Source organism: Tursiops truncatus, chromosome X (assembly GCF_011762595.2).
Source record: "Tursiops truncatus isolate mTurTru1 chromosome X, mTurTru1.mat.Y, whole genome shotgun sequence".
Taxonomy (NCBI): Eukaryota; Metazoa; Chordata; class Mammalia; order Artiodactyla; family Delphinidae; genus Tursiops; species Tursiops truncatus.
Window position 1 is genome coordinate 555,271 of NC_047055.1, and position 26,653 is coordinate 581,923.

General features: G+C 40.1%; 1 protein-coding gene across 4 annotated transcripts; it reads right to left on the reverse strand.

The window, feature by feature from the left end:
• Positions 1–795: 795 nt before the first annotated feature.
• Positions 796–22,820, reverse strand: VBP1 (VHL binding protein 1). 4 transcript variants are annotated; one of them, XM_004319871.4, is made up of 6 exons: positions 22,690–22,797; positions 17,825–17,949; positions 7,436–7,502; positions 6,337–6,435; positions 3,897–4,035; positions 796–1,882 (listed from the first exon to the last, which is right to left on the reverse strand). In XM_004319871.4, exons 1-6 carry the CDS (start codon positions 22,780–22,782, stop codon positions 1,812–1,814), a joined length of 594 nt encoding a protein of 197 aa, XP_004319919.1. In that variant the 5' UTR covers positions 22,783–22,797; the 3' UTR covers positions 796–1,811. The 4 variants fall into 4 exon arrangements, with proteins under 4 accessions (XP_004319919.1, XP_019793030.1, XP_073655542.1 ...); XM_019937471.3 differs by lacking the exon at positions 796–1,882 and adding an exon at positions 1,889–3,635 and having other exon boundaries at positions 22,690–22,820; XM_073799441.1 differs by lacking the exons at positions 796–1,882; positions 22,690–22,797 and adding exons at positions 1,889–3,635; positions 18,631–18,821.
• Between the last annotated feature and the right edge of the window lie 3,833 nt (positions 22,821–26,653).

Sequence of the window (26,653 nt, forward strand, 5' to 3'; positions counted from 1 at the left end):
TCGTGCCGCGGTCCGGGGGGATCCCACATGCCGCAGAGCGGCTGGGCCCGTGGGCCATGGCCGCTGGGCCTGTGCTCCGCAGAGGGAGAGGCCACAGCAGTGAGAGGCCCGCGTACCGCAAAAAAAAAAAAAAAAAAAAAAAAATTAAGCTTGAAAATGCCATGTCAAATCAGGATGGTTATGTTATTCTGAAAATGTAGACTGCTATAAGAGAAGCTTTCTGGCAAAGGCAAGACTTAAATATCTTTTATTTAATTAACAGAGCCTAATACTGTTTCTGACACATACTGGGTGCTTATGTATATTTGCTGAATAATTAACTTAATTTTTGCTCTTTAATTCACACCTCTGAAGAGCTGTTTCCTCATATTGCCTGGAATACCTAAAAATTCGTATTTAGATTTTCACGGACTTAAGACAAAATTAAGATCTTCTGAGCAAATCATTCCTATCCTAATATTAACAGGGACATTTGATACCAATATACTTACCATAATAAAGTTTGGGAAAAAGTAGCACTTAAAATACATCAAGACGTTTACAAACCTCAAATTCTAAAATATGGAAATTCAAAAGTATCAAAGAAAAATTGACAAGGAACTCTGCTATCTTTCAGATTTAACTTCTCAATTGTTTGCTTATCTATATTCCTTCCAAAGGGATCTTATGTTGTTTCTACAAACATAAGAGGTTCTTGGGACACGGCTAGTTATGGTGTAAGTAAATAAACTTTACGAGTATGTGAAAAGACCCATGTTAATTTTAGAAAGTATAACATAAAAAAAGGTACTGTGCCACAGTTTTAACTTCACTGTTTTAATATCATGAAATACAAGTACAAAACATTGTACAAGTATACTCTTTACTACATGGAGATGGAATAATACATTTGTGTTTTTACCAGAATCTGTATCACCCAGTACTAGCCACTGTACCAATGGCTTTCCATAGGGATCTTCTAACACTCTTACGAAGTTTTATCATGAATAAAAAAGCTCACAACTCCGTTAAACCATCACAGATTTATATTTATCTTAATATTCCTGTTCAGCTGCTTTGGGGAACTGTTAAGAAGTACAAAATCGCCTCAGGCAAGAGTTTTCAGTGCGTAATTTTGTTATTTCATGTTGGCCAAGATCTCCTTTATGTTAGCATTGCAAAGGCTCTAGGCTCTGTGCACTTATATCGGGTTAGAAAGCGTTGTCTCAATAGCCCTCTTACTGTTTAGGAATGCAAATTACCACTTCCTGAAAAGTACAGAATATTATAATAGTTATTGGCTAAGCAGTAATTCATGAAACTGCATTTACACAGGACAAATAACAGCAATAGAGGACCATAAAGCCCCATGTGTGCTAAAGAAAAACAGTTTTTCAAATATTCAAACTGTTTTTCTTACCTCTAAACTGGTTTTAACCACATCACAAGTGAGAGTAACACCAGCCAATAAAGAAAAAGTAAAGTGTGCTAAACTGTCCAAAAAGTCAGCTTCTATAGCATATCTCACAGTTTTCAGCCATTTCAGCTAAGACTTTTCTTATAACAAACAAACAAACAAACAAACAAAATGATGAAAGCAGCATTTACTTTGTTGGAAATGCAAAAAATAAAAATACTGCAAATTTTATAAAATATTTGAAACTAATTCTGTTTTTATAAATAAATAAAGTGGTGTTTATCTTTTTTTAAAGTTTTAATCATCATTCTTGCTGTTAAAAATTATTTAAAGTTATGGCAACTTTTAAGGATAAACTTTGGGGTATTTAAAATAACATGTTTGGAAAATTGAACCACATTTTTAATTGCCAGCATTATGCTTTGTTCTTGGTAGAATCATCTTTGTTTCTTCTTTTTACATCCCAATTATAAACCCTGGCCATATCTGCAAGAATTGTCAAAGAAAATGCAAATGCAATTCTAAAGATAACATTCAATGACTAAGTATTCATTCACACACTGAATCAAAGACAGAAATCACACACAAAAAATACTAGTGACTACAGCAAGGTGTAGTATCATCTGGCAAAAAAGGGAACAAAATTACACCAAAATCAGGTCAAGGCCTCAAATCAATAATTGTTTAGCATATCTAGTCAACTATGGTATTATATTTAACAAATACGTGCTTGACACTGTCAACAGTTTTATAGAGAGCCCTTCATCCATGATAGTTCAAAGGTAGTTCAAAGCATACACTGACATGTAATGTTTAAATTATTACAATTATCAATCACTTTATCTCTTACCCTGTTTGGCTAACAGGACACTCACGCAATTTATTAAGCATCTACATCTTTTCCTTTCCACAAACGCCACCCTGCAGGCCTTCACGTATCGATTATTTGTTTCATGGGTCATGCCTTTGGTGGTATATCCAAAATGCCACCATTGGACTAAAGGTCATCTAGATTTTCTCCAATGTTATCTTCTGGGAATGTTATAGTTTTGGTTTTTGTGTGTGTGAATGAAGTCTCCACATTGCCAGTCACGTGCCAACTCCTGCTCTAGGCCTCAAACAGGCCTGCCTTCCCTCACCAACCACTCAACACCTGTCATGTGCTACGTGCTGTGGAGGAGAGAGAGAAAGTGGAGCTCCTACACTTGAAGAGCTCCCAGTCTGGAATGAAAAATAAATAAAGCACTACGTGCAAAGTGCACTGGGGGCACAGAGGAACAACAAAACACCCTGAGAGGACTGGAAAATGTCCAGAAATGTTCTGCTGCTTGAGCCGACATATGAAAGACAAAACAGAGGAACCCAGGTAAACAGGGGGAAATGAGTCTAGATAGGAGGAACCAAGTGTGGACAAAGGACACAGCACATTTGGGGGCTGAGAAAAACCGATCGGGGTTATTTGGGACTTGGGTGCACTGAGAGAGGGCCAAGGCAGGAAGCAGTCAGTGGCATGAGGTAAGACTGGCAGGAAGCACCTCACAGGGCGCCCACGTGCATACCTTACATGTAACAAAGAACACTGAAGCATTATAACCAGAGGAATAAAAAGAAGTGTGACTCAGTGAATTCATGGTGGAGACAGTGTAAAGGACAGATGTGAGGAAACCAGACTAGAAAACTACTGAGTCTAGCTTCTAGAAGGCCAAAATGAGAGTAACAGCAATGGACAGAGAGATTTACAAGGGAAAGCTGACAAGAATCTGGTGATTAGTCGGCTTCTGGTGATGAAAGAGAGAGGAGCGAAGGTCGACTCCCACGTTTCTGTGCTGGGTGACTGTGCGGGGCTGACGACTAGGCGACAGGAGCGCGTGAGCAGCTGGGTCAACATGCGAGCCCTCCCCCTCGAGCAGGATACCTGCCGCTGCCTGTTCTCTCTGCCTTAAATACAGTCTCAGTCCTATCTTCTCAAAGCCTGCTCTGAACTAATTCCAGCCCACACCTATCTTTCCCTAACTTTAAACTGCCTTGGTGTTGAGTACATGAAGTGAACTTACTTATATTTTGCTGTGAGACGATCATTCAGCAGGTTCACATGTGCAGTTGTAACAGAGCAAGACTTCGCCACTCTTCTTGTTTTGCACTGATCCTCTCACCAGCCCATGCCCCATACAGCTTAGCACAGTTGCAGGAACACAGGAGACCCTTAATAAATACACTACTTGACTAGCTATGAAGATGTCTTGGGAAAATATTTGAAAGAAAAATACTCATTTGCTAAATCGTCTTGCTGTTTCCACACTTTCACACTTTAAATTCAGATTAGTCTACCTATAAAGTTATTAAACATTAGTTCCAAGTATGTCATTTACTACCCTCATAAAATCTGAAACTTAACATCAGTCTAAGAATAAGGACATTCTTTTCATTAAAGCAATGCATGTAAGAACGTTGAAAGCATCTTTCTCCTTTCCCCCCTTTGCCTTTTTTTAGGAAAGGATACTGACTTCTGTGGTAGTAAACTGATCTCGAAGAAAGTCGAGGTCTTCCTCAAGAGAATCAAGATTCTTTGTGGCAGTCGATAAATTCTTTTCCAACAACGCCTGAGCTTCATCAATATCATATTCAAGCATTACATTTGCCTGAAGAGAGAAAAGCATGACAGTGTCCGAACACTTACCCAGTGCTTTACAGGTTGGAACCGGGGTTGGCAAACTACAGCCCTTGGGCCAAATCCGGCCGGCTGCCTTTTGTCCTAAGTTTTATTGAAACCCAGCCATTCTTTATTCACTTAGACTTGCATGCTACAGTGGCAAAGCTAAGTACTACTTGTGACAGAGACCGTGTGGTCTGCAAAACCAAAAATATTTACCCTCTGGCCCTTAACAGAACATTTACTGACTCCTGGGTTAGAGAATATATTCACACACATTTTATCATTTACTCGTCATAACAACCCTGGAGAGGCAAGTTACCTTCTCTACAGTTAAGAAAACAGAGGCTCCGAGAGGTCAGGTTACCTACGCTTTCGGGGATACTACATAAATGGAAGAATTACCATAAGAACCAGTACCTTTAGTTACCAAATCCTATCTTTCTACTAGCTCTATTGTGACACCAAATAGTATCACATTCAGATCAACTGAAATAGTTGTTTCTGAGCTTAAGATACCAAAAGTTTTCAAAAACATACATATTATCTACATTTGATCCACTGAGAGAAACAGCTGGCTTTTACTGCCCCCTTCCTACCTCCAGAGTAAATGCTGACACAGGGGGAACCATACTCCTAGCACCTGACTTAACACCGGGCATTTCCTGAACCACTTTCCTTATCTGGCAAATGGAATTTGAAAATTACTCAAAGGATTGTTGGAAGAATTAAATGAGACAACATGAAAGTGCTTAGCACAAAGTAGGTGCTACATTCTTATTGACTGAATATGCCAATCCATGATAATCAGAAAACTATAAAAATTCAGATAGGACTAAAAATATTCAGTGCAGAGTAAATGCCTCTCTAAAACCCGGACCCACAATCTCATTTCTCAATGACTGATGCTTCTTATTACTTTTTCTTTTCCAGAAAATTTCTACACTTCGCTTACTTTTAACAAGAGAAAATCGAATACATTTAAAAACACTTCATTCATGTCAAAAAACATCAATCATTCATTCAGGAAGTACCGTGTGCCAAGTACATCTCCTTAGTTGATTCACCCCTCAACTACTGCCTGATCGGCCTCTCTATTTGACGGTCTAATAGTCACCTCAAGACTGACATGCCCAAACCACAACTGCAAGTCGCCCTGCAAACCTGTTAGTCCTCTGCCTGTGATATGAGTTACAAATATTTTTCCTGTTGATTGTCTTTTGACTTTGCTCATGGTTTCTGAATTTTGAGGCCTGAAAAACCATCCTTATTTCAGGGCTCTAAATAAGTTACCTGCGACTTGGCCTACAATTTTGATGGTGTCAGTATTTCATCACACATTTCAAATGTGACCCACTTGGAATTCACCATCGTGTGAGGCGGGCTCCAGCCGCAATTCTCTCTCTCTCGAGAGAGAGAGAGAGAGCTCCCTGTTGTCCCAGTCTAGTTTATGAAATCACCTTATCCCCACTTGCTGACTAAATGTGTGCCAAGGGAAAGAGAAACAAAGGACAATAACCCTTAGGATTTGGGCTACTGGGTGGACAGCTGTTCCATTTACAGAACTAAAACTAAACAAGTACGGGAATTATGCTTGTAGAAATAAATGTACAAACTCTGAAAAGATTACAGCTAACAGACATCAGGAGGAGGAACTAAGGGACAGAGAAGTGAGTTTCCATGTACGAATCTGCCTATCTTTCATGGCACGAGACTGCCTCTCAGGGATGACTCTACAGGATAGCAAGCGGAAATCCTCCCAGCTGCGAGAGCTGAGAGCAGTCGTGACTGGCTGCTTTGTATGGGAACTTGCCTGAGGTAACAAGACCCATGGATAGCTAGCTGGACAGTCAGGAATGGCTTGGCTGGTCGATCATGGGACTGAGAGGAGTAAAATAGGAAAAAATCACAGAGAAGGTCTGTGAAATCATCAAAATTGAAATATATGATTTTTAAAAATGGGTTCTAACCTCAAGGTTTTTGTAATAATCCTTGCCCCCTCAAATTTAGAGAGATCTTTCTAGAACTAACAAAATCTGATGATGAAGAAACATCTATCTAAGGTTCAACAGCACCTTCTGTTACATTTAAGAGCTAAAGCATTAGTTGGAGGGGAAGCAGGGTTTTGGTCCGTTTTGTTTTGATTGGGAGAGACTCGAGCATGCTTCTGCAGCTATCTTCCTCACACTCCCGATCCCCCTGAATGCCACCCCTTCATTCCTTCCACAGCTTCAACAATAATGCTTTACAAATGTCAGCCAAGGAAGCTGTGGCTATTACATTTACTTACCCCCAACCACAGACACACTTTATCGGTAGGAGGAACTGAAGCTTTGCAATACAGGTTATCTGCCAGTAAGAACCTGGTCTCCAGTGAATTGGTGGACTCCTTCAAAAAAAATGACAGTACTGTAAACAGTCCATTTTCACACCAAGGTTATAAGGAAGAGATCACAGAACTGAACCTAAGCCATTTAAAACAGTCCTATCACACAGACTAAGTAGAGTGGTAAAGAAAGGAATGCTGGAGCCAGACGGATGGGCAGGGAGGCTCGTGCGTCCTGGCTCAGCTACTTACTATAGCTCTGAAGGCTGTGGCAAGCAGAGTTCTCACACACTCACACCCCCACACACACACCCCAGTCTCACACCCCTCCCCGCCCCCACACACACCCCAGTGCCTGGCACAGAGTAAGCACTAGACAAGCGCTATCTATTATTACTTCATCAGTGCTTCGTGCTCAACAACCAATTTTCTGAAGCCTCTTATTAAGTTCATGACATAAAAAACATACTAGAAATGTAGTTATTCTACCAGTCAAGTAATAAATCATATATACATACACATACTATTTTAAATACAATATACTTATGACATTTAATTTTTACAGTCTGCTTATGTAACAAATATTGGATGAGGACTTGGAAGAGTCTCAAATCCAGTTCTGCCAGGAACTAGCTATGTAACAGTGCTCAAGTGTAACCTCTTTGCAAATGTTGCCTCAGCTGTGAAATGAGAACCTGAAACGTCATTTCTAAAATTTTTTCCAGCTCTGTAAGTACCGGACTCACTCCTTATTCTTAGAGAGAACAATAACAACAACAGAAACTATTAGATGCTGCTCAAAATGACATTTTCTTTTTGTACTTAAAAGAATTTCAAATTGCATTTAAGTTCTGCAGATACTACATATAAGTAAAATACCCCAAGAAGTGTGGGTCCTAGAATTAAACCTGACTTTTGGCGGAAAGCCACATGTCTCACTGTCTGTGATGTCAGTACACGTGCTCAGGACTGGTTCAAATACCAGTGACCAAGGAGTCAAGGAACACATGTCTCTGCTGAAGTATCCTGGTTTGCTCATGTTTACAAAGAAAACTGCACTTACTTTTTTCTTCTGCATGTACTTTAGAATTTCTAAAGTCTGCTTAATTTCAGGAATCTGACCTTTTAGCCTGTGAATAAGAAAAAGGTTAACTTAGTATTTGGCATCAGGACACAGTCTTACTAGCTTTGCATTTTCTACTGATATGTTTTGAGGACAATTTATATATATGAAATATTTAAGATATTTTATCTGTAAGATATTTAATAAATTTTGTTTATTAAAATATTTAAGATATTTCAGACATAAATATTTATTAAAATATTTAGATATAATAGCAAATATTTACGGAATGACTACTGTGCACAGAGTCCTATTCTATACGTCAAACCCCCCATCATTAGTTAACATTTCTAGGGAAAATCATATTCCACAGAGGTGATTCAGAGGTTCTACATTTAATTAGAATTGCATTTTAAATACTCATTTTTAAAATAACATGCATTCAAATATTATATTCTAAATTGAAAACCACCAACTCCCTCAGTCACAGGCAGCTCAGCACCAGCAAGTGCAGGGACAGCTTCTCAGGGCCTGCGCTTCCCACACTGTAAAAGCACTTGAATACCTAACACACCACAGTAAGATATAGTACAACTTTGCGATGCTTTTAAGCTTTGGGTAATTTTTCTTTAACTTTTATGTTGAAAAATACTTTCTTTTCAAGTTAGGTAACAACTGTTCTTAAAATTATAAATGGATCACTGTTTGAACACACGAAAAAACTTAAGAAAACGATGGACATGATGAGACTGATCAGACTCAACAGTTAAGTTATATTATAGCTACTAGAAAAACAACTAGCCTGGAACAACTGGACATCCACACATAGAAAACATGAATCTAGACATAGACACTACACATTTCACAAAACTTAAGTTCACATGAATCACATACCTAAAGGTACAATGCAAAACTATAAAGCTCCTAGAAGATAACACAGGAGAAAACCTAAACGACCTTGGGTACGGTGATGACTTTTTAGATACAACACCAAAGGCACAATCCATGAAAGAAATAATTGACATGCTGGACTTTATTAAAATTAACAACTTCCACTCTGCACAAGACCCTGTCAAGAGAACAAAAAGACAAGCCACAGACTGTGGGAAAATATTTGCAAAAGACACATTTGATAAAGGACTGGTATCCAAAATACCCAAAGAACTCTCAAAACTCAACGATAAGAAAATGAACAACTGGATTAAAAAAATGGACCAAAGCCTTTAACAGATACCCTACCAAAGATATACACATGGCAAATAAGCATATGAAAAGATGCTCCACATCGTATGTCATCAGAGGATTGCAAATTAAAATAACGAGATACCACTACACACCTATTACAATGGCCAAAATCCAGAATACTGACAAGTCCGGATGTTGGTGAGGATGTGGAGCAACAGCCCCTTTGGAAGACAGTGTGTCGGGTTCTTACAAAATAAAAATACTCTTACCATATGATACAGCAATCATGCTCCTTGGTATTTACCCAAAGGAGCTGAAAACTTAGGTCCACACAAAAACTGCACACAAATGCTTATGGAAGCTTTATTCATAATTGCCCAAACTTGGAAGCAACCAAGATGACCTTGGTAGGCAAATGGAGAAATAAACTGTGGTCCATCCAGACAATGGAATAGTATTCACTGCTAACAAGAAATGATCTATCAGCCACGAAAAGCCATGGGGGAACCTTGAATGCATATGACTAAGTGAAGGACGCCAACCTGAAAAGGCTGCAGACTGTATGATTCCAGCTATAAGACACTCTGGAAAAGACAAAACTATGGAGACAGCAAAAGGATCAGTGGTTGCCAGGGGTTTAGGAGGGGGAGGGAGGGATGAACATGCTGAGCACAGAGCATTCTTAGGGAAGTGAAACTACTCTGTATGATGCTATAATGGTGGATACATCACATCGTGCATGTGTCCAAACCCATAGAATGTACAACACGAGGGTGAACACTAATGTAAACTACGGACTTTAGCTAATAATAACATATCAACCTTGGCTCATCAATTGTAACAAATGTTCCACTCCGGTGAAGGGTGTTTGTTGATAATGGGGAGGCTATGTGTGTGTGGGGGCGGGGGCTATACAGGAAATCTCTGCATCTTCTGCTCAAGTTTGCTATGAAACTAAAACTGGCCTAAAAAATAAAGCGTATTAAAAATTTTTAAAAACTACTAGCAACTAATTCCCAAATGAAATCAATCTCACTGACAAGAAAATAAGAGATAAAAATATGCTGAAAACACTCAAAGTCAAACTTAGAGAAGAAAGAATGAAACATTTTTAGCTCTTTTTTTGGATTAAAGCTGCCCAAGGCTTTAAAGTGTTTTGCATGGAAAAATGTGCAAAACAGTTCTGGGAGTCCTGTCAAATCACAATGTAATCTGTAAGGAAACAGACTAAGGATACAAAAACAAAGCTGTGGTTCTTTCAAAATACATTTAACAAAATATTATTAGAGATCAGCATGTAAACAAAATTTAAATATGATAATGAAAATGTACTTCGTGAATTATATAAAGGAAGTCACATCATGTGTGAAGAAGGTTAGCACAGCAAACTTTATTACAGCGTGTGCTACTGACCCGGCAAATATGTCAGATAAGCCTGCTGCTTAAAAAATAGTATCACTGGGGCTTCCCTGGTGGCACAATGGTTTAGAGTCCGCCTGCCGATGCAGGGGACACGGGTTCGTGCCCCGGTCCGGGAAGATCCCACATGCCGCGGAGCGGCTGGGCCCGTGAGCCATGGCCACTGGGCCTGCGCATCCGGAGCCTGTGCTCCACAACAGGAGAGGCCACAACAGTGAGAGGCCCGCGTACCACACACACACAAAAAAGTATCACTATCTGGTAGTACAGCCCAGTGAAGATTTGAGAAACACACCCTTAGCATTGATTTTTTTTTAAAGCGTAGTTTGAAGGCTAATGTTCTATGAACTCTTTACAATTCAATATGGATATCGTAGATCTCTCAATTTTGCTTATTTTTGTATATGTTGATATAGATAAATGCTAGAAAGATCTACATTGAATCACTTATAAAATATCTGATATACATATAACATTAGTATGTTCAGATCAAGTTTTTTGGTCATGTAAATGATTTCTGTGATTGACTGACAGATTGATTTTTGGCTGCGTTGGGTCTTCGTCGCTGCGCGCGGGCTTTCTCTAGTTGCGGCGAGCAGGAGCTACTCTTCGTTGCACTGCACGGGCTTCTCATTGTGGTGGCTTCTCTTGTTGTGGAGCACCGGCTCTAGGCGCGCGGGCTCTGTAGCTGTGGCTCGTGGGCTGTAGAGCGCAGGCCACTGTGCAAGTCTGAGCAATACACCCTCCCCACCCTGCTCTGTCCCAAAAGATAGCAGCTCTCCTGAACTGTGTGTTTACAGTCCCTTTTTCACTTTTTCAAATAGTTTCATCACATTTATGTGTATCCCTGAACAATATATTCTTTGCTAGTTTCTTAGCTTAATACAAATGGTCTCATGTTGTATGCATTTTTCTGGGGTTTTGCTTTATAACTCAATTAAGTTCCTAAGATTTGTTCATTCATCTTCACTGCTGTGTAATATCCATTTAAAAATATAACACAACTTGTTTATCCACTTCCTATCAACAGACACTTGGATCAGTTCCAGATCTTTGTTATTCCATGAAAAATGGAAATCTCTAGGTTCTGGGAGTGGGTAGGGAAGTGAGAGGGAAGACAGCAGCTTAGAAGGGAAGTGGGTCAAGTCTCCAAAGGGGGAATTTAAGGCTAAAGGGTAGGTGTTTTTCCTCCCTCTAAATTGCTGTGGGTGAATCACATTACCCACCCCATCACGGCTACAGGGCAGAAAAACAGCAGAATTGGCCAAAGGCAGGGAGAAGGTCAGGCTGAGGAGCTGAGAATACAGGTACTGGCCCCCAGCAGTTCCCCTTGCCCACTCCCCCTCCCAGGGGAGATGCCAAAGACAGAGGAACGGAAAGAATGTCCCAGAGGCCCAGAGGCCGAGGCACCTGGTAGGGGAGAAACAGCATTTGTCCAATGGCTGTGCTGCAGAGTGTAAACCCCACCCACCAGGAGGGACTTGAATTACTTCTGTTCCCACACACATTAATGGCCAAAGGAACTGATAACCCTGAGGGAATATGAGCTGATGGGGAAAAAAATGGTAATCTGATAAACTCAACTACAAAATAAAATAAAGACAATAAATTCGACAACCTGTACCAGATGAAATAAAATCAAATTCTACAAGATTATACAGAGAGTATTTAAAAATACTTCAAAGAGAAAAGACAGGATATTGGTAATATGAAGAAGAAACAAGTAGCTGTAAGAAGGACCAAAAATACTACGTATAAAAAGTGTAATGGTTGAAATAAGGAACTCACAGATATCCATTTAATTGCCAAAAGACAAATTACCAAAATAGCAGAAGACAGGAAATAATAAAGAGACAGGGAAGGCAGAATTAGAAGAGTCAACATCCATATTAAAAGGAATCCCAGAAGGAGAGAAGGAAAAAAATTAACAGATGACAGAAAAAAATGAAAAAATGATAATCACAAAATTTCCAGTTAGAGAAAGATAAAGCACATATAATTCATGCGTTAAAGAGTTCACCACAAGACAATGAAATACTAAATAACTTTTTTATATACCTATCAATAATTACTTTATTTATATATTTTTAAATAGATCTTTATTGGAGTATAATTGCTTCACAATACCGTGTCAGTTTCTGCTGTATAACAAAGTGAGTCAGCCATATGCATACACATGTCCCCATATCCCCTCCCTCTTGAGCCTCACTCCCACCCTCCCTATCCCACCCCTCTAGGTCATGGCCAAGCACCAAGCCGATCTCCCTGTGCTATGCTACTGCTTCCTATACAGCTGAAGGAAAAAGTTAAATGACAGGCTGCAACAAAAGATTTACAACACCTGTAAAGAAAAGGTTAGTATCCAAACTACACAGCCGTCTGCTGCAAAACAACTCAGTCAAGCACAGAAACAGTTTTTGTTGCACAGCTGGTATCACAGAGGTGAGGGAACTTTCAGAAAAAATAAAAGGGGATAAAACTGGAAAAGGCTTTGAGTTGAGCAGTGAGGACTAGAGAAAAGCAGGCATCTCAAGGCAGGTGACAATACCAGCTATAGACCTGAGCCTGTTCCCTGACGCTCGGCTCAACAGGGGAGCTCACATATTAAGTGCAAGAACTTGGAACAGGGCTCAAGCAGTCCAAGGCTGATGAAGACCCACAGCTCCTGCAAAAGCAAAATCGTCTATAGATAAAAGCAATCCACACAGGTATCCATGGTTACAGGAAGCTGACATATAGTCAGTTAAGGAAGAATTTAAGAAAGATATCCTCACAGGGCTTCCCTGGTGGCGCAGTGGTTGAGAATCCACCTGCTGATGCAGGGGACGCGGGTTCGTGAGCTATGGCCACTGAGCCTGCGCGTCTGGAGCCTGTGCTCCGCAACGGGAGAGGCCACAACAGTGAGAGGCCTGCGTACCGCAAAAAAAAAAAAAAAAAAAAAAAAGAAAGATATCCTCACAAAGACAAATTATAGTCAGATAAAACAAAAGAGATGACAATCTTGAAAGCATACAAAAAGAAAAATTAGTTTATCTAAAAAGATTTAAAATAAAACCATATATTGTTTACATGGAACACCCTTAAATATAAATAATAAATAAGCTGAAAGAAAAGGGATTGGAAAAAATACACCAGGAAAATGTTAGCCACCACTCCTGGGTATGTATCTGGAGAAAACTATAATTCGAAAAGATACATGCACCCCACTGTTCATTGTAGCACTATTTACAATAGCCAAGACATGGAAGCAACCTAAATGTCCATCGACAGATGAATCAATAAATAAGACGTGTTACATGTATACAATGGAATATTACTCAGCCATAAAAAAGAACGAAATAATGCCATTTGCAGCAACATGGATGGACCCAGAGATTGTCATACTGAGTGAAGTAACTCAGACGAAAAAGACAAATATCATGATATTGCTTATATGTGGAATCTAAAAAAAATGGTACAAATGAACTTATTTAGAAAACAGAAATCGAGTCACAGATGTAGAAAACAAACTTATGGTTACCAAAGGGGGAAGGGGGGAGGGATAAATTGGGAGCTTGGGATTGACATATACATACTATACATAAAATAGATAACTAATAAGAACCTACTGTATAGCACAGGGAACTCTACTCAATACTCTGTAATGACCTATATGGGAAAATAATCTAAAAAAGAATGGATATATGTATGTGTATAACTGATTCACTTTACTGTACACCTGAAACTAACACATTGTAAATCAACTGTACTCTAATAAAATTTTTTTTAAATGTTAGCCAAAAGAAAGCCGGAGTAGCTCTAAGTGTCCAACAAAACTGACTAAAACAATAAGCATTATTTTACATAGGGTTAAATTCACCAAGAAGACTTCGTAATTCTCAAATTGCATGCACCTAATAGAAAAGACTAAAAAGCTTTAAAAAAAAAAGGATAGAAAATTGTTTCAGGTTAAGATGGCAGCAGACTAGCACTTGCACCTCTAACTGTTCACGTAGCAGAGAGCTGTTGAGATGATAGGAGTTACAGGGCTATTCCTGCAAGGGAACAAAGTGACAGGTGAGCTGATTTCCTGCAGCCACTTTTTACCAAAGAGTACATGAAGGGACATTTCTCTTTACAGAAATATGCCAGCTTATTAATAAATAAAAAATAAATAACTGAATTAGAACATCATCATTTTGCAACTCATAATTAATGGATCTAGGAATTCAGTATCATTCTAAGAAACAACTAGATACTATCTGCCCCTTAATGGAGAAACAATACACAAACCTATGAAGGAGTGTTGCCAAAAAACAAAAACAAAAAAAGAAAAAAAAACAAAAAAGAAAAACCTGACTATGAACAAGACTGCATATACAACTATCAACTTATAATAAACAGAAAGGGCAAAGAAACATACTTGAAAATCCCACAATTGCTTTGAAATTTAGCAACATACTTCTGAATAACCCATAGATTATGAATCTAAATGTGAAAGATAAAACAATAAAGCTTTGAGAATAAAACATTAAGAGAATATCTTCATGAACTTGGGATATTTCTTAAATAGGACACAAAAAGTACTAACCACTAAGGAAAAATTCTTAAATCAAACTACATTAAAAATAAAGGGTGATGTATATATGTCCATGCCACGGGTGTGATAGGGAGGGTTGGGTGGGAGGGAGGGAGACGCAAGAGGGAAGAGATGTGGGAACATATGTATATGTATAACTGATTCACTTTGTTATAAAGCAGAAACTAACACACCATTGTAAAGCAATTATACTCCAATAAGATGTAAAAAAAATAAAGGGTGATGACTCAAACAGTATATCCACAGTGCTTCCATTTAAAAAAAGAAATCGGAAGCCTACCCTATACCACACATAAAAATAAACTTCTGATGGATTAAGAAGTTAGATATGAAAATGAAAAAAATTAAGACTTTAAGAAGAACACTTAGGAGTATGTCTTTTTGAACATGGAATACAAAACAGGATTTCTTAAACAATACACAAAAAGCACTAACTATTAAGAGAACTTTTGACTTAAAACATTTAAATTAAGAACTACTCATCAAAAGAAATCATAAGGGGAAAAAAAAGAAAAAGCAAGAAAAATTTCTCACATATAACCTAAAAGGACTAGTATCCAATATATAAAGAATTCCTACAAATAAAAAAAGACAACCAACCCATTATTAAATGAATAAAACTCTTCAAAAAAGTTTTCCACATTTGCTGTCTCCATCATTCTCCTTTGAACCACTGGGCCAACACTGTTCCCATCCAGAACACCAATGACTTCCACTTTGCTAAGTCCAAGTCCATTCTCAGTCCTTATCCCACTTGGGTGAGCCATCCGCAGCATTTGACACAGGTGATCATTCCCTCCTCCATGATACATTTTCTTAGCTAGGCTTCCAGAACCCCATGATCTCCCAGTTTTCCTGACCTCACTTAAAGTTTCTTTTCAGCCTTTTTTGCTGGTGTTCCCTCTTCTCCCTAACTTCTTACTGTTGCAATGTCCAGATCTTTGATCTTCTCTTCACTTGCATGCACTCTCTTGGTGATGGACCTCATTCAGTCCCCTGGCTTTAAATGACTCCCAAATTTTTATCTCCAACCCAGATCGCTCCCAAAATTCACATTCATATATTTAACCGTCTACCTAACACCTCCACCTGGATGTCCAAATGATGTCCAAGGCATCTCAAACGTGTCCAGAATTGAACTCCTCCTGATCTTCCCCCAAACCTGCTCCACCCACAGTCTTCTCAGATGTTGGTAACTCTCCCTTCCAGTTGCTCAGACCTGGGAGCCATCCCACATGCCTCCACAGTACTAGAGTTACCAAGGTAACTATGACACACGGATTCCCTCCGCTTCCCCAAGGCTTGGTCCTGAGGTCCATTTTCTTCTATGTCTGTAACCTCCGTGCAAATGACCTCAAAGCCAATGGCTTTATGCTTCTTTTTCAAATAAAAATAAACTTTTATTATAAAAGCAATAAATGTACATTGCAGAAAATTAAGAATACAGGTAAGCAAAATAAGAAAAATGCTATTTCCCACCACCCAAAGATTACCACTGTCAATATAACATTAGTGTCAATTCTTCCAGGTATTTCTGTGCACACACACATTTTTTCCCCAAATAAGAAGAGATAATGTTCATAGTGTTTTCTATCCTTTTTCCTATTAACACCCCTCATCTGTCCATGTTGATGACTTTTCATATCATCTAACACCTAGCCCTATTCAAATTTCCTCAGTTGTCACCAAAATCAAATGAGAAAATATATCTAAAAACAAACTTTTGGTTTGTTTTTTTCTTTTTTTTTTGGTCGTGCCGCATGGCTTGTGGGATCTTAGTTCCCTGACCAGGGATTGAACCCACACCCTCGGCAGTGAAAGTGCGGAGTCCTAACCACTGGACCACCAGGGAATTCTCATCTAAAGACAAACTTTTGTATTTTTGCGTAAGTGGTACCCTCACGCCCAGACTACCCTTCCTCACTGGAGCCTGCTTCCAAACTCATAACCAGGCTTCAAAATTCTACATAGCCATCTGCTTCTCTTGGAAGTTTCCCCTGAATCCCTCTGTCCCCCTTCAGATCACCCGTTCCCCTATGCTAACTCATTACTGTGCACCATAACTCCTTGACTGCTATACTCTGTACTTATTTAAATATCTATTATGCCCCTAGACCATAACCCTGTTGAAAGCAGATACTGGACCTTATTTCACCCAAAACAGTATCTGGCACCTATGAGGAATTCCATAAACATTCAACTGACAGAAGAATGCTGTCACATGTGCATAGCAGGTATCTGTAGGTATTTATTACTGTGGATTGATTTCGTAAGCTACTATGAACATACAGGGGAATAAAGGATCGAGAGCAAGAATACTTCTGCCCTATCACTTATGAAGTCCTGGCAAGGTCACAACTTCTGTGGGTTTCTCATCTCATCGGCAAAATGAAAAGAATGAACTAGACATTTAAGATGCTACGATCCTAGAAGCTTTGGAATAAGGACTTCAATATTCATTCTATTACGTTTGCAAAAGCATCTTTAGACTGACAATACCAAAGTGCTGGTGAGAATGAAGAACAACTGGAACTCCCAATACATTGCTGGTGGCAGTGTAATATGCTAAAGCCACCTAGGAGGACTTTTGGCAGTTTCTCATAAAATTAAACATACACTTACCATACAAGTCAGCAATTCTACCCCTTGGATAATTACCCAGGAGAAATGAAAACAAATGTCCACCCAAAGACTTAAAACCAAATGGGGAAACAAACCAAATGTCCATTGACAAGCAAATAGATAAAAATAAACAAAAACTGTGGTACATCCACATACAATGGAAAATGACTCAGCACTAAAAAGAAACTAATTTACTGATACACACAACACCACGGATGACTCTCAAAAAGCATTATACTAAGTGTAATAAGCCTGACGTAAAACAGTAGTTACTGTATGCTTCCATTTATATGAAGTTCAAGAACAGACAAAACTAATTTATGGTGAAAATAACCAGAACAGTGGCTGTCTCTGGGAGTGTGCAGGGTTGGGCGTAAAGGGGCAGGAGGAAACTTCCTGAGGTAACAGAAATGTTCCATATATTGATCTGGGCAATGGTTACAGAAGTGGATACATTTATCAAAACTCATCAAACTGAACATTCAACGCATAGACATTTTATCTGTATGCAAATTATGTCTCGATCTTTTAAAAGTCTAAGCTATACAATATTAATTTTAAAAACTTAGAAATTTTGCACTTACCTCCTTTTCTTTTGAGCAAGGTTGAGCTCCATAAACTTATACTTCTGGTACTGTTCATCCAGCTTCTTCAGTACTGTATCTGCAGTCTCATTCCCAGGCTGTTTCATGAAGGAATCTACATCTTCCTTTAATATCAAAAAGAATACATTACAAATTTTAGAATTCATACCTCTGATTTTTGACCGCTTTAGCTTTATTTTTAAACATAAAAAGAGCTTGTGTTTCTTTTTCTCCAAAGGCTTGTTTTTAACTAAAAAAGTATTTATAAAAAGTTAGAGACCATTTCAGACAGTGCACATACATTATGTAGCTAATTTATTATTCTTCCACCTTCCTCTTTTTATTTATATATAGGGAAAGAAAGATGACCTTGTCTGCTTTTTTTTTAACATCTTTATTGGAGTATAATTGCTTTACAATGGTGTGTTAGTTTCTGCTTTATAACAAAGTGAATCAGCTATACATATACATATGTCCCCATATCTCTTCCCTCTTGCGTCTCCCTCCCTCCCACCCTCCCTATCCCACCCCTCCAGGCGGTTACAAAGCACCCAGCTGATCTCCCTGTGCTATGCAGCTGCTTCCCACTAGCTATCTACCTTACATTTGGTAGTATATATATGTCCATGCCTCTCTCTCGTTTTGTCACAGCTCACCCTTCCCCCTCCCCATATCCTCAAGTCCGTTCTCTAGTAGGTCTGTGTCTTTATTCCTGTCTTACCCCTAGGTTCTTCATGACATTTTTTTTCTTAAATTCCATATATATGTGTTAGCATACGGTATTTGTCTTTCTCTTTCTGACTTACTTCACTCTGTATGACAGACTCTAGGTGTATCCACCTCATTACAAATAGCTCAATTTCGTTTCTTTTTATGGCTGAGTAATATTCCATTGTATATATGTGCCACATCTTCTTTATCCATTCATCCGATGATGGGCACTTAGGTTGTTTCCATCTCCGGGCTATTGTAAATAGAGCTGCAATGAACTTCAAAGCTTTTGCACAGGAAACGAAACCATAAACAAGACCAAAAGACAACCCTCAGAATGGGAGAAAATATTTGCAAATGAAGCAACTGACAAAGGATTAATTTCCAAAATTTACAGGCAGCTCATGCAGCTCAATAACAAAAAAACAAACAACCCAATCCAAATATGGGCAGAAGATCTAAATAGACATTTCTCCAAAGAAGATATACAGATTGCCAAAAGACACATGAAAGAATGCTCAACATCATTAATCATTAGAGAAATGCAAATCAAAACTACAATGAGATATCATCTCACACCGGTCAGAATGGCCATCATCAAAAAATCTAGAAACAATAAATGCTGGAGAGGGTGTGGAGAAAAGGGAACACTCTTGCACTGCTGGTGGGAATGTGAATCGGTACAGCCACTATGGAGAACAGTATGGAGGTTCCTTAAAAAACTACAAATAGAACTACCATATGACCCAGCAATCCCACTACTGGGCATATACCCTGAGAAAACCATAATTCAAAAAGAGTTATGTGGGCTTCCCTGGTGGCGCAGTGGTTGAGAGTCCGCCTGCCGATGCAGGGGACGCGGGTTCGTGCCCCGGTCTGGGAAGATCCCACATGCTGCGGAGCGGCTGGGCCCATGAGCCATGGCCGCTGAGCCTGTGCGTCCAGAGCCTGTGCTCCACAACGGGAGAGGCCACAACAGTGAGAGGCCTGCGTACAGCGCCAAAAAAAAAAAAAAAAAAGAGTTATGTACCAAAATGTTCATTGCAGACCTTGTCTGCTTTATACATCCGCCTTGCAGCACATTGCCTAGTCATGTGCCCTAGCCACAAAACGATTCAACAGGCTGTGTGCCAAAATTATAGATTTTATTACTGAAATTTTTAACTGAACAAGTTCTGCCACAGATATCATGCTAAATATCGTCATTAGGTTCCCAAGACAAGTCACAACTGCTTCCTTGAGTATCAAGTGGTTGAAATAAAGTAAGCCTAAAAGGCAAACTGAACAATCTTTTGTAACAGGAATAAATAAGCAAAAGAAAAGCAATAAAACTGAACTGCATTTTTTTAAATGTATACTGCACATGCTGGTCCTTGAAGCAAAGCTAGTTAATTAGGTTAAGGATCAGGAACTACGTGAAACTATATGGAAACTTAAAGGAGATTCTGTAACAGCCTTCTAGTAGTTTAAAGAACTTTAGTCCTTCCTTGCAACTAAGTTATATTCAATTATCTCAGTTTCTGGGATCTCTACATCATTATTCTTATCCATGCTTACTAGCTATAAGGGAGTATTTTAGCAGAAACAAGGCAAGAAGCAAAAAGAAGAGAAACACAGCAAGGGAGTGAACTATGAAGCCATCAAGCTAGAGACTAAAAGAAATTGAAAAGGTGAGGCTGAGGCAATGGCTGAGTTCTGCATGGAGATGAAATGCATGCAGTTAAAAGGCAGATAAATGCATTCTGGAGATAAAATGGAGATAGCATCTTCCTAGAAGGCTCACTGTAGGAAGAGAAATGTCAAAGTTTTTTAGCACATGTTATTAGAAGCTTAGACTCTAGCAAGGAGAATTAACTACTGCAGCATAAGTTTGTGGTTAAGAGACAGGGGCTGCCTGGTTTGAATGCTGGCTTCATCACATACTAGATGACCTTGGAAGTTATTTAACCTTTCTCTTTGGCTCAATTTCCTCATCTTTAAAAAGAAAAAAAGTACCTTTTCCTCACAGGGGATTAAATGAGTTAGCACGTGTAAAATACTTAGAAGAGTACACAACAGCTAGTAGGTGTTCAACATTAGATATGTATAAGTGTACAAAACTACAGGGAGGTCATATCTGAACTAGATGTTGAGAGATGGAGAGGTCAACAAATCGACAAGGGGGAAAAGGGACAATTAAAGTAGAGAAAGAAAACAAATTACTACATCAACGGGAATGGGGAAAAGGCAAGGTGTGACTTTTAACCACTATCAACACAGAAACTAATATATATTAAGCATCTACTTGCAATACTGAAAGCACAGTCTCTGTTTCTCAGGGCAACTCTAACTACTGTTACTCCTATTTCAGTTAAAGAAACGGAGGCTCAGATTGTAAAATAATATGCTCAAGATTAAGCAGCAACTGGGAAGTAGAGGCATGATTCAAACCTTGTTCTATTTAGAAACCATTGTTCTTTCTATAATACCATGTTATTCCAATTAGTTTAGGAACACACAAATATTTACGTAAACTTGGATTATTTATTATATCATATTGATAGAAATTTTAAGGTCTAGAAAAAATAACTTGTGACATTTTAGGGAAAATGCATTTTAAGGTAACAGTTTATAAAGCCCTTTGATAAAGTTTATCCTCCTGAATTAGATTTCTGAAGCCATCTCTTGCTGAGCACCATGGGTGTGGTATTTTAAGGCACTATGGAAATTCAATCAACACTTAGTTATGAGCTTATACTGTGTGTCAGGTACTGTGCTAGCGTCAGGAGAAATGACAGGGAGCAAGGTAATGACCTAACCTCCCTCCCAGTGGCAGAGCATGGCGCAGAAGTAGAGCTCTGCAGCCCCACAGACTGCCTAAGTTCAAAGCCTGGGTAACTCACTTACACCCTGTGTGACTTGGAGCAAGTTACTCAAGGGCTCTGTGTCTCTGTTTCAACATGTACAAAATGAGAATAACAGTATCTGCCTCTTAGAGTTTTGTAAAAGCATTAGGAAAGTGCCCGGTATTCAACAAATTTTCTCTCTTGTTGACAGTTACCTGGGAGATGAGTGGAAAGAAATAAATGGCACGGCTCAGGGAGAAAAAACAAAATAACTGAAGAAAATAGTACAAAACCGAATCATCAAATGCAAATATGCACAGAATGTATATAAAAGTGGTGTGAATAAAAGAATAAATAAAAGAAATGGGTCTTTTGAAGGTTGGAAGATACCAAGAACAAAAAGGTAGAGACAAGGCAATATAGGTACAAACCAAAAGGTTGAGAAATTTCCATTAAGATTTTATAGTAGTTCAGGCAAAACTGAGTGGAGAAAGGTGGGCGATACCGGCCTGGAAGGCCACTCAGGTTTTCTCTTATTATTCAAATAATATTCAAATACTATTTCGAGAACAGCCTTACGGGGCGGGGACAGGATTGAAAGCACTACTTGTTTCCCTCCGTTTGGCCTTGGGTTGGTCTCCCTGTTCTGTGAAGCCTCCAACAATGCACGCCCTGCTTCCTCTCTCACCTGCACACAATTTATTCTCTAAGTCGTTAAGACCATTTAGCTAAAAGCAAATGTGGTTACACAGGGGCTTCACTTAGACACCTTCTGGTGACCGCCCGTGGCCGACTGGCTGAAGCCTCAGGGGCCCAGCGGGCCACACAAGGCCTTCAAGGTCTCCCCGGTCCGACGTTCCCCTCCGCCTTCCTCCGAGGCAACTGGCCACCGCAGCCCTTCAACACACTAGGTGCCATTTCCTATGTTCACACCTGAGCTCCTCTGCCTGCTCACTGTACCCCGTCACCATCTACGCATCGCTCTCCCCGGCATCTAGGCTGACTCTCAAGCTTCTCACCGCCTCCGTTTTTCCGGGAAGTAGGGTCCAAATCCCGCCTCAGAGAGGCCCCGCTCCCCCTCCGGCTCCGGAGTCCTTCGCCCCGCGCCACCCCCCATCTTCTGGGGCCTTCTCAGACCGCGCGCCCCACGGCGGGTCCTGACACAGCTCAGTCGGTCCTGGCACGGAGGGGGAGAGCGGACGGAGCGCTCTCTCCGCGGTCCTTTAGCTCAATTCCTTCCCCCAACAACCAAGGCCGAGCTGGGGGCCAAGAAGGAAGGGGTAGCCCACCGCGTAGCGTCAAGATACCGAGCACCAGCGTGTCTCTTACCACGAAAACGGCCTCAGGAATCCCCAGGTGGAGCCGCCGTCCGTTCCCTCCGGCCACTTCTCCCAAAACACAACCTTCCTTACCGGCCGCCATCTTGGGGAAGCGAGCGCGCGACTAACGGCCTATCGAGCGCCTGTAGCCTGGGGCCTGTGATTGGCTCACTCACAACGGCAGGCCCGCCCTCCGCTTGTGAGTCTGCACATTCATTGGCTCACAGGAAGTAGCCGCCCTTTACCCGTCGGACGAGTCGCCCAACCTGTGGGTTCTAATTGGTTGCGCGCAGGTGAGTGATAAGCGTGGAAGGACTGCCGAGGCGAAGCTGGCTCTGCAGGGAGGACCAATACCTAGTCCTGGGAAAAGGGATTCCGGGGGTTTTGTGGGTGGGCTGGCTGGAGGACCCTGACAATCGGGGACCAAGCCGGAACGGACCCCACTACCACCCCAGAACACGCGGCACTTTCCAGAATAGGCTTCGAAGCGACCCGATCCCTTCTCGGATTCAAGCGAATCCGGGATCTAGACACCACCACAGGGCCTGGGTCTCGGTGTCTTTCTGGGCCCACCATATTCACGAGCTTCCTGGCCCTTGAAGGGGACTTGTTTTGTGCCTACTTCCGGGTGGACCCAGTGGCTTCATCCTAATAAACACTCCGCCCATTTTGTCACAATTTACCGAAAGCCACCTTTGATCAGACTCTCACCACCCCAGCTCAAACGTTTTCAAAACTTCACAGTGTACATAGAAAATCCTAAGAACTCTTCCGATGCTTCTAGGCCCAACGCATTCCCCAAGATCATCCACCACTACAACCCTTTGAAAGCAAGTAATTATTCTTCGATCTGTTTTCTGACATCTAACCACCGTGTTTGTTCCTGCGTTTGCCTGCACTGTAGTGCTTCACAGTACACCGGTGCTTCATCCACTCACACAAAGCCTACCATGAGACAGGCCCTGTCTGAATAAAGGATAAATGTCAGTTTCCTTACTTAGTGGGGACACATATATAATAATAGTGATTAACGTTTAATAAAAACGAACTATGTGCAACTCACTGAGTCATGTTCTTTAAACCCCACAGCTCAGTGTCCCTAATATCACCCCTAGTTTGCAGACAAGTAAAGGGACTTAAAATGAATGATTGTTAAGATAATAGAACCAATATTATAACCGTGACATACGGGGTAGGAAAGAAGCACAGGTGAAGACACTACGTAAGTCATATTTTAAAATGAGAATTACAACGCGTACCAACAAGGCTGTAGTAAAGATTAAATGAGATTATGTATGTAGAATACCTAATAAGTACTTGCCACACAGTAGGGCTAAAGCAATGAGGAAACTAGGCGAGGCTGAAGAAGTGCAAAGAGGGAGAGGATGAAACTGCAAAAGTGGAGGGAGAGGGGTGGGGCAAAAGGACTGGGGAGCCGGAGGGTCTGGAAAACTTGGGAGACGACAGGGCCTGAGGAATGAGGAGGGAAGTGGGGCCAGAGGTTGGGTAATGAGGAGGGGCTGAAGGAATGAGGAAGGTGGGTGGGACAGAGGACTGAGCTAGAGGACGGGTGCCAGGAGAGGGGAGTACTACAGAAAAGGCTGGAGCTGGAAGAGTAAAACAGTTGGGCGGACCTGTAGAACTGGAGAGATGTGAGGACCCTGGGGACTAGAGAGAAGGTAGGGGGTTGGAGGACTGGGGAGAGGGGCGGGGCAGAGGAACGTGGGCAGGACTTTGAATTGGACTGAGTGGTGAAGGACTGGCTCCGACGAAGGGTTTAGAGGACTGGAAAGAGGGCTGGACTAGAGGAAGGGGAGGGGTGGGAGCTGTAGAACTGTTGAAGGGGGCAGGGCTAGAGGACTGGGGAGAGGGGAGGGGTTGGAGCGGTGCGGAGATGGCTGGTGCCGGAGGAATGGAGAAATTGGGCAGGGCAGTAGGACCAGAGGGTGCCAGGGCTGAGGCCTTGGAATACGGGCGGTGGATGACAGTGGGAGCCTCTGTATAGTAGTAACAAAAACTTAGAACATGAAATTAAACAATACCATTACGTTAGAATTAAAAAACATGAAATAGTTGGTAGTTATATAACGAAAAGTGCTAGATACTGTTAAAAATCCCAAATCGACAGAGAGAAATTAAAGAATGCCTGAAGAAATTGAGTGTTATACTGTGTTCATGATTTGGAATTACTGATTTTGTTAGGATGTCTTATGTCTATTTTCTCCAAATTTAACTATAGATTCAATGTAGTCCTAATCAGCATAGAAATTGATCAGTTGACTGTAATATTTTATGTAACTCAAAGAAAATGTGAATACCTGAAACAATCTTGAAAAATATGAATAAACATGGAAGACTAATACTACCTGATTTTGAGACCTACAGAAAACTATGATAATCAAGACAGTGTGTTATTGGACTAAGGATAGACCTTTGGATCAACAGAACAAAAAAGAAAAAATAGACCCACAAATATGCTGTCAGTTGGTTTTTGAGAAAAGTACCAAGACAATCCAAGGGAAAAGGAATTTGTTTATCCCAAATGTTGCAAGAACAGCTGGATAACTATATAGAAAAAGTAAACCTCTACCCCTACCTGTCACCAAACACAAAAATGTATGGGGCACGGGTTCAATCCCTGGTGGGACAACTAAGATCCCACATGCCACGTGGCGTGGCCAATATATATATATATATATATCAAAACCAAAGAAAAACATCAAAATGGGCAAAATAGTTGGACGCTTCACACACTAAAAGAGATGTTGGAATGGCCAATAAGTGTATGAAAAGTTGCTTAGTCATCAGGGAGAGGTAAATTAAACCACTATGTCATATTACTTACAAACCCACTAGAATGGCCAAAATTTAAAATACAGATTTTGGGCAAGAATTTGGAGCAGCAGAATTCTCATACACTGCTCGTGGAATAAAGTGGTACAGTAATTTTTGGACAACTTTTGGAAGTCTTAATTTTAGATAAACACCTACTCTGTGACCCAGCCATTCTACTCCTAGGTATCTACCCAAGAGATAGATCCATATTTATCCACAAAAAGATTCAAACAAGAATGTTTATTTGCTGTACAGTAGAAACTAACACAATATTATAAAGCAATTATACTCCAATAAAAATTTTAAAAAATAAAATCAAAGTTAGATTGTAAATCAACTATATTCCAATAGAAATTTTTTAAAAAATAAAAATTGAATTAAAAAAATAAAATAAAATCAGTTAGGAGTAATGTAAATAAAATGAATTTTAAAAGTTAAAAAAGAATGTTTATAGAGTTTGTATGTGTACATAAATTTAAATTTTAGTTTAAAAATAATGAGCATGAAGAAATATGTCTTCAGATAAAAACTGAGTTTACCACCAGCATAACTACATTAAATAAACTTCTAAAAGATGTACCTGAAGAAGAGGGGAATGATTCCGATGCAAGAAGAAATGGTGAACACAGAATTTGTGAACACATTGCTAAGTGTAAGCAAAATCGTTTCTCTCTAACACTTTTAATTTGGGGGGCTAACAAAATGGGACAGGACTAAAATATTGGGTCACTATAGTCCATAAGTTGGGAGGGAATGCCCTTGTAGTTTAAAAGTGTTCTGAGGTCCTTGTGTTATCTGAGAGAGGAGATTAAGATATTTTTTAACATCTTTATTGGAGTATAATTGCTTTACAATGGTGTGTTAGTTTCTGCTTTATAACAAAGTGCATCAGCTATACATATACATATATCCCCATATCCCCTCCCTCTTGCGTCTCCCTCCCACCCTCCCTATCCCACCCCTATAGGTGGTCACAAAGCACCGAGCTGATCTCCCTGTGCTATGTGGCTGCTTCCCACTAGCTATCTATTTTACGTTTGGTAGTGTATATATGTCCATGCCACTCTCTCACTTCGTCCCAGCTTACACTTCCCCCTCCCTGTGTCCTCAAGTCCATTCTCTACATCTGTGTCTTTATT

What these genes read in the sequence shown, in the direction of transcription:
- VBP1 (XM_073799441.1), bottom strand. Translation starts at nt 18,735, where the DNA reads ATGTGGCACATATATACAATGGAATATTACTCAGCCATAAAAAGAAAC. An exon ending in AGTACATGCAGAAGAAAAAA is followed by an intron (nt 6,436 to 7,435) that starts GTAAGTGCAGTT and finishes TTTTTTTTGAAG; the next exon opens with GAGTCCACCAATTCACTGGA. An exon ending in GTTTACTACCACAGAAGTCA is followed by an intron (nt 3,636 to 3,896) that starts GTATCCTTTCCT and finishes TATTTTCCCAAG; the next exon opens with ACATCTTCATAGCTAGTCAA.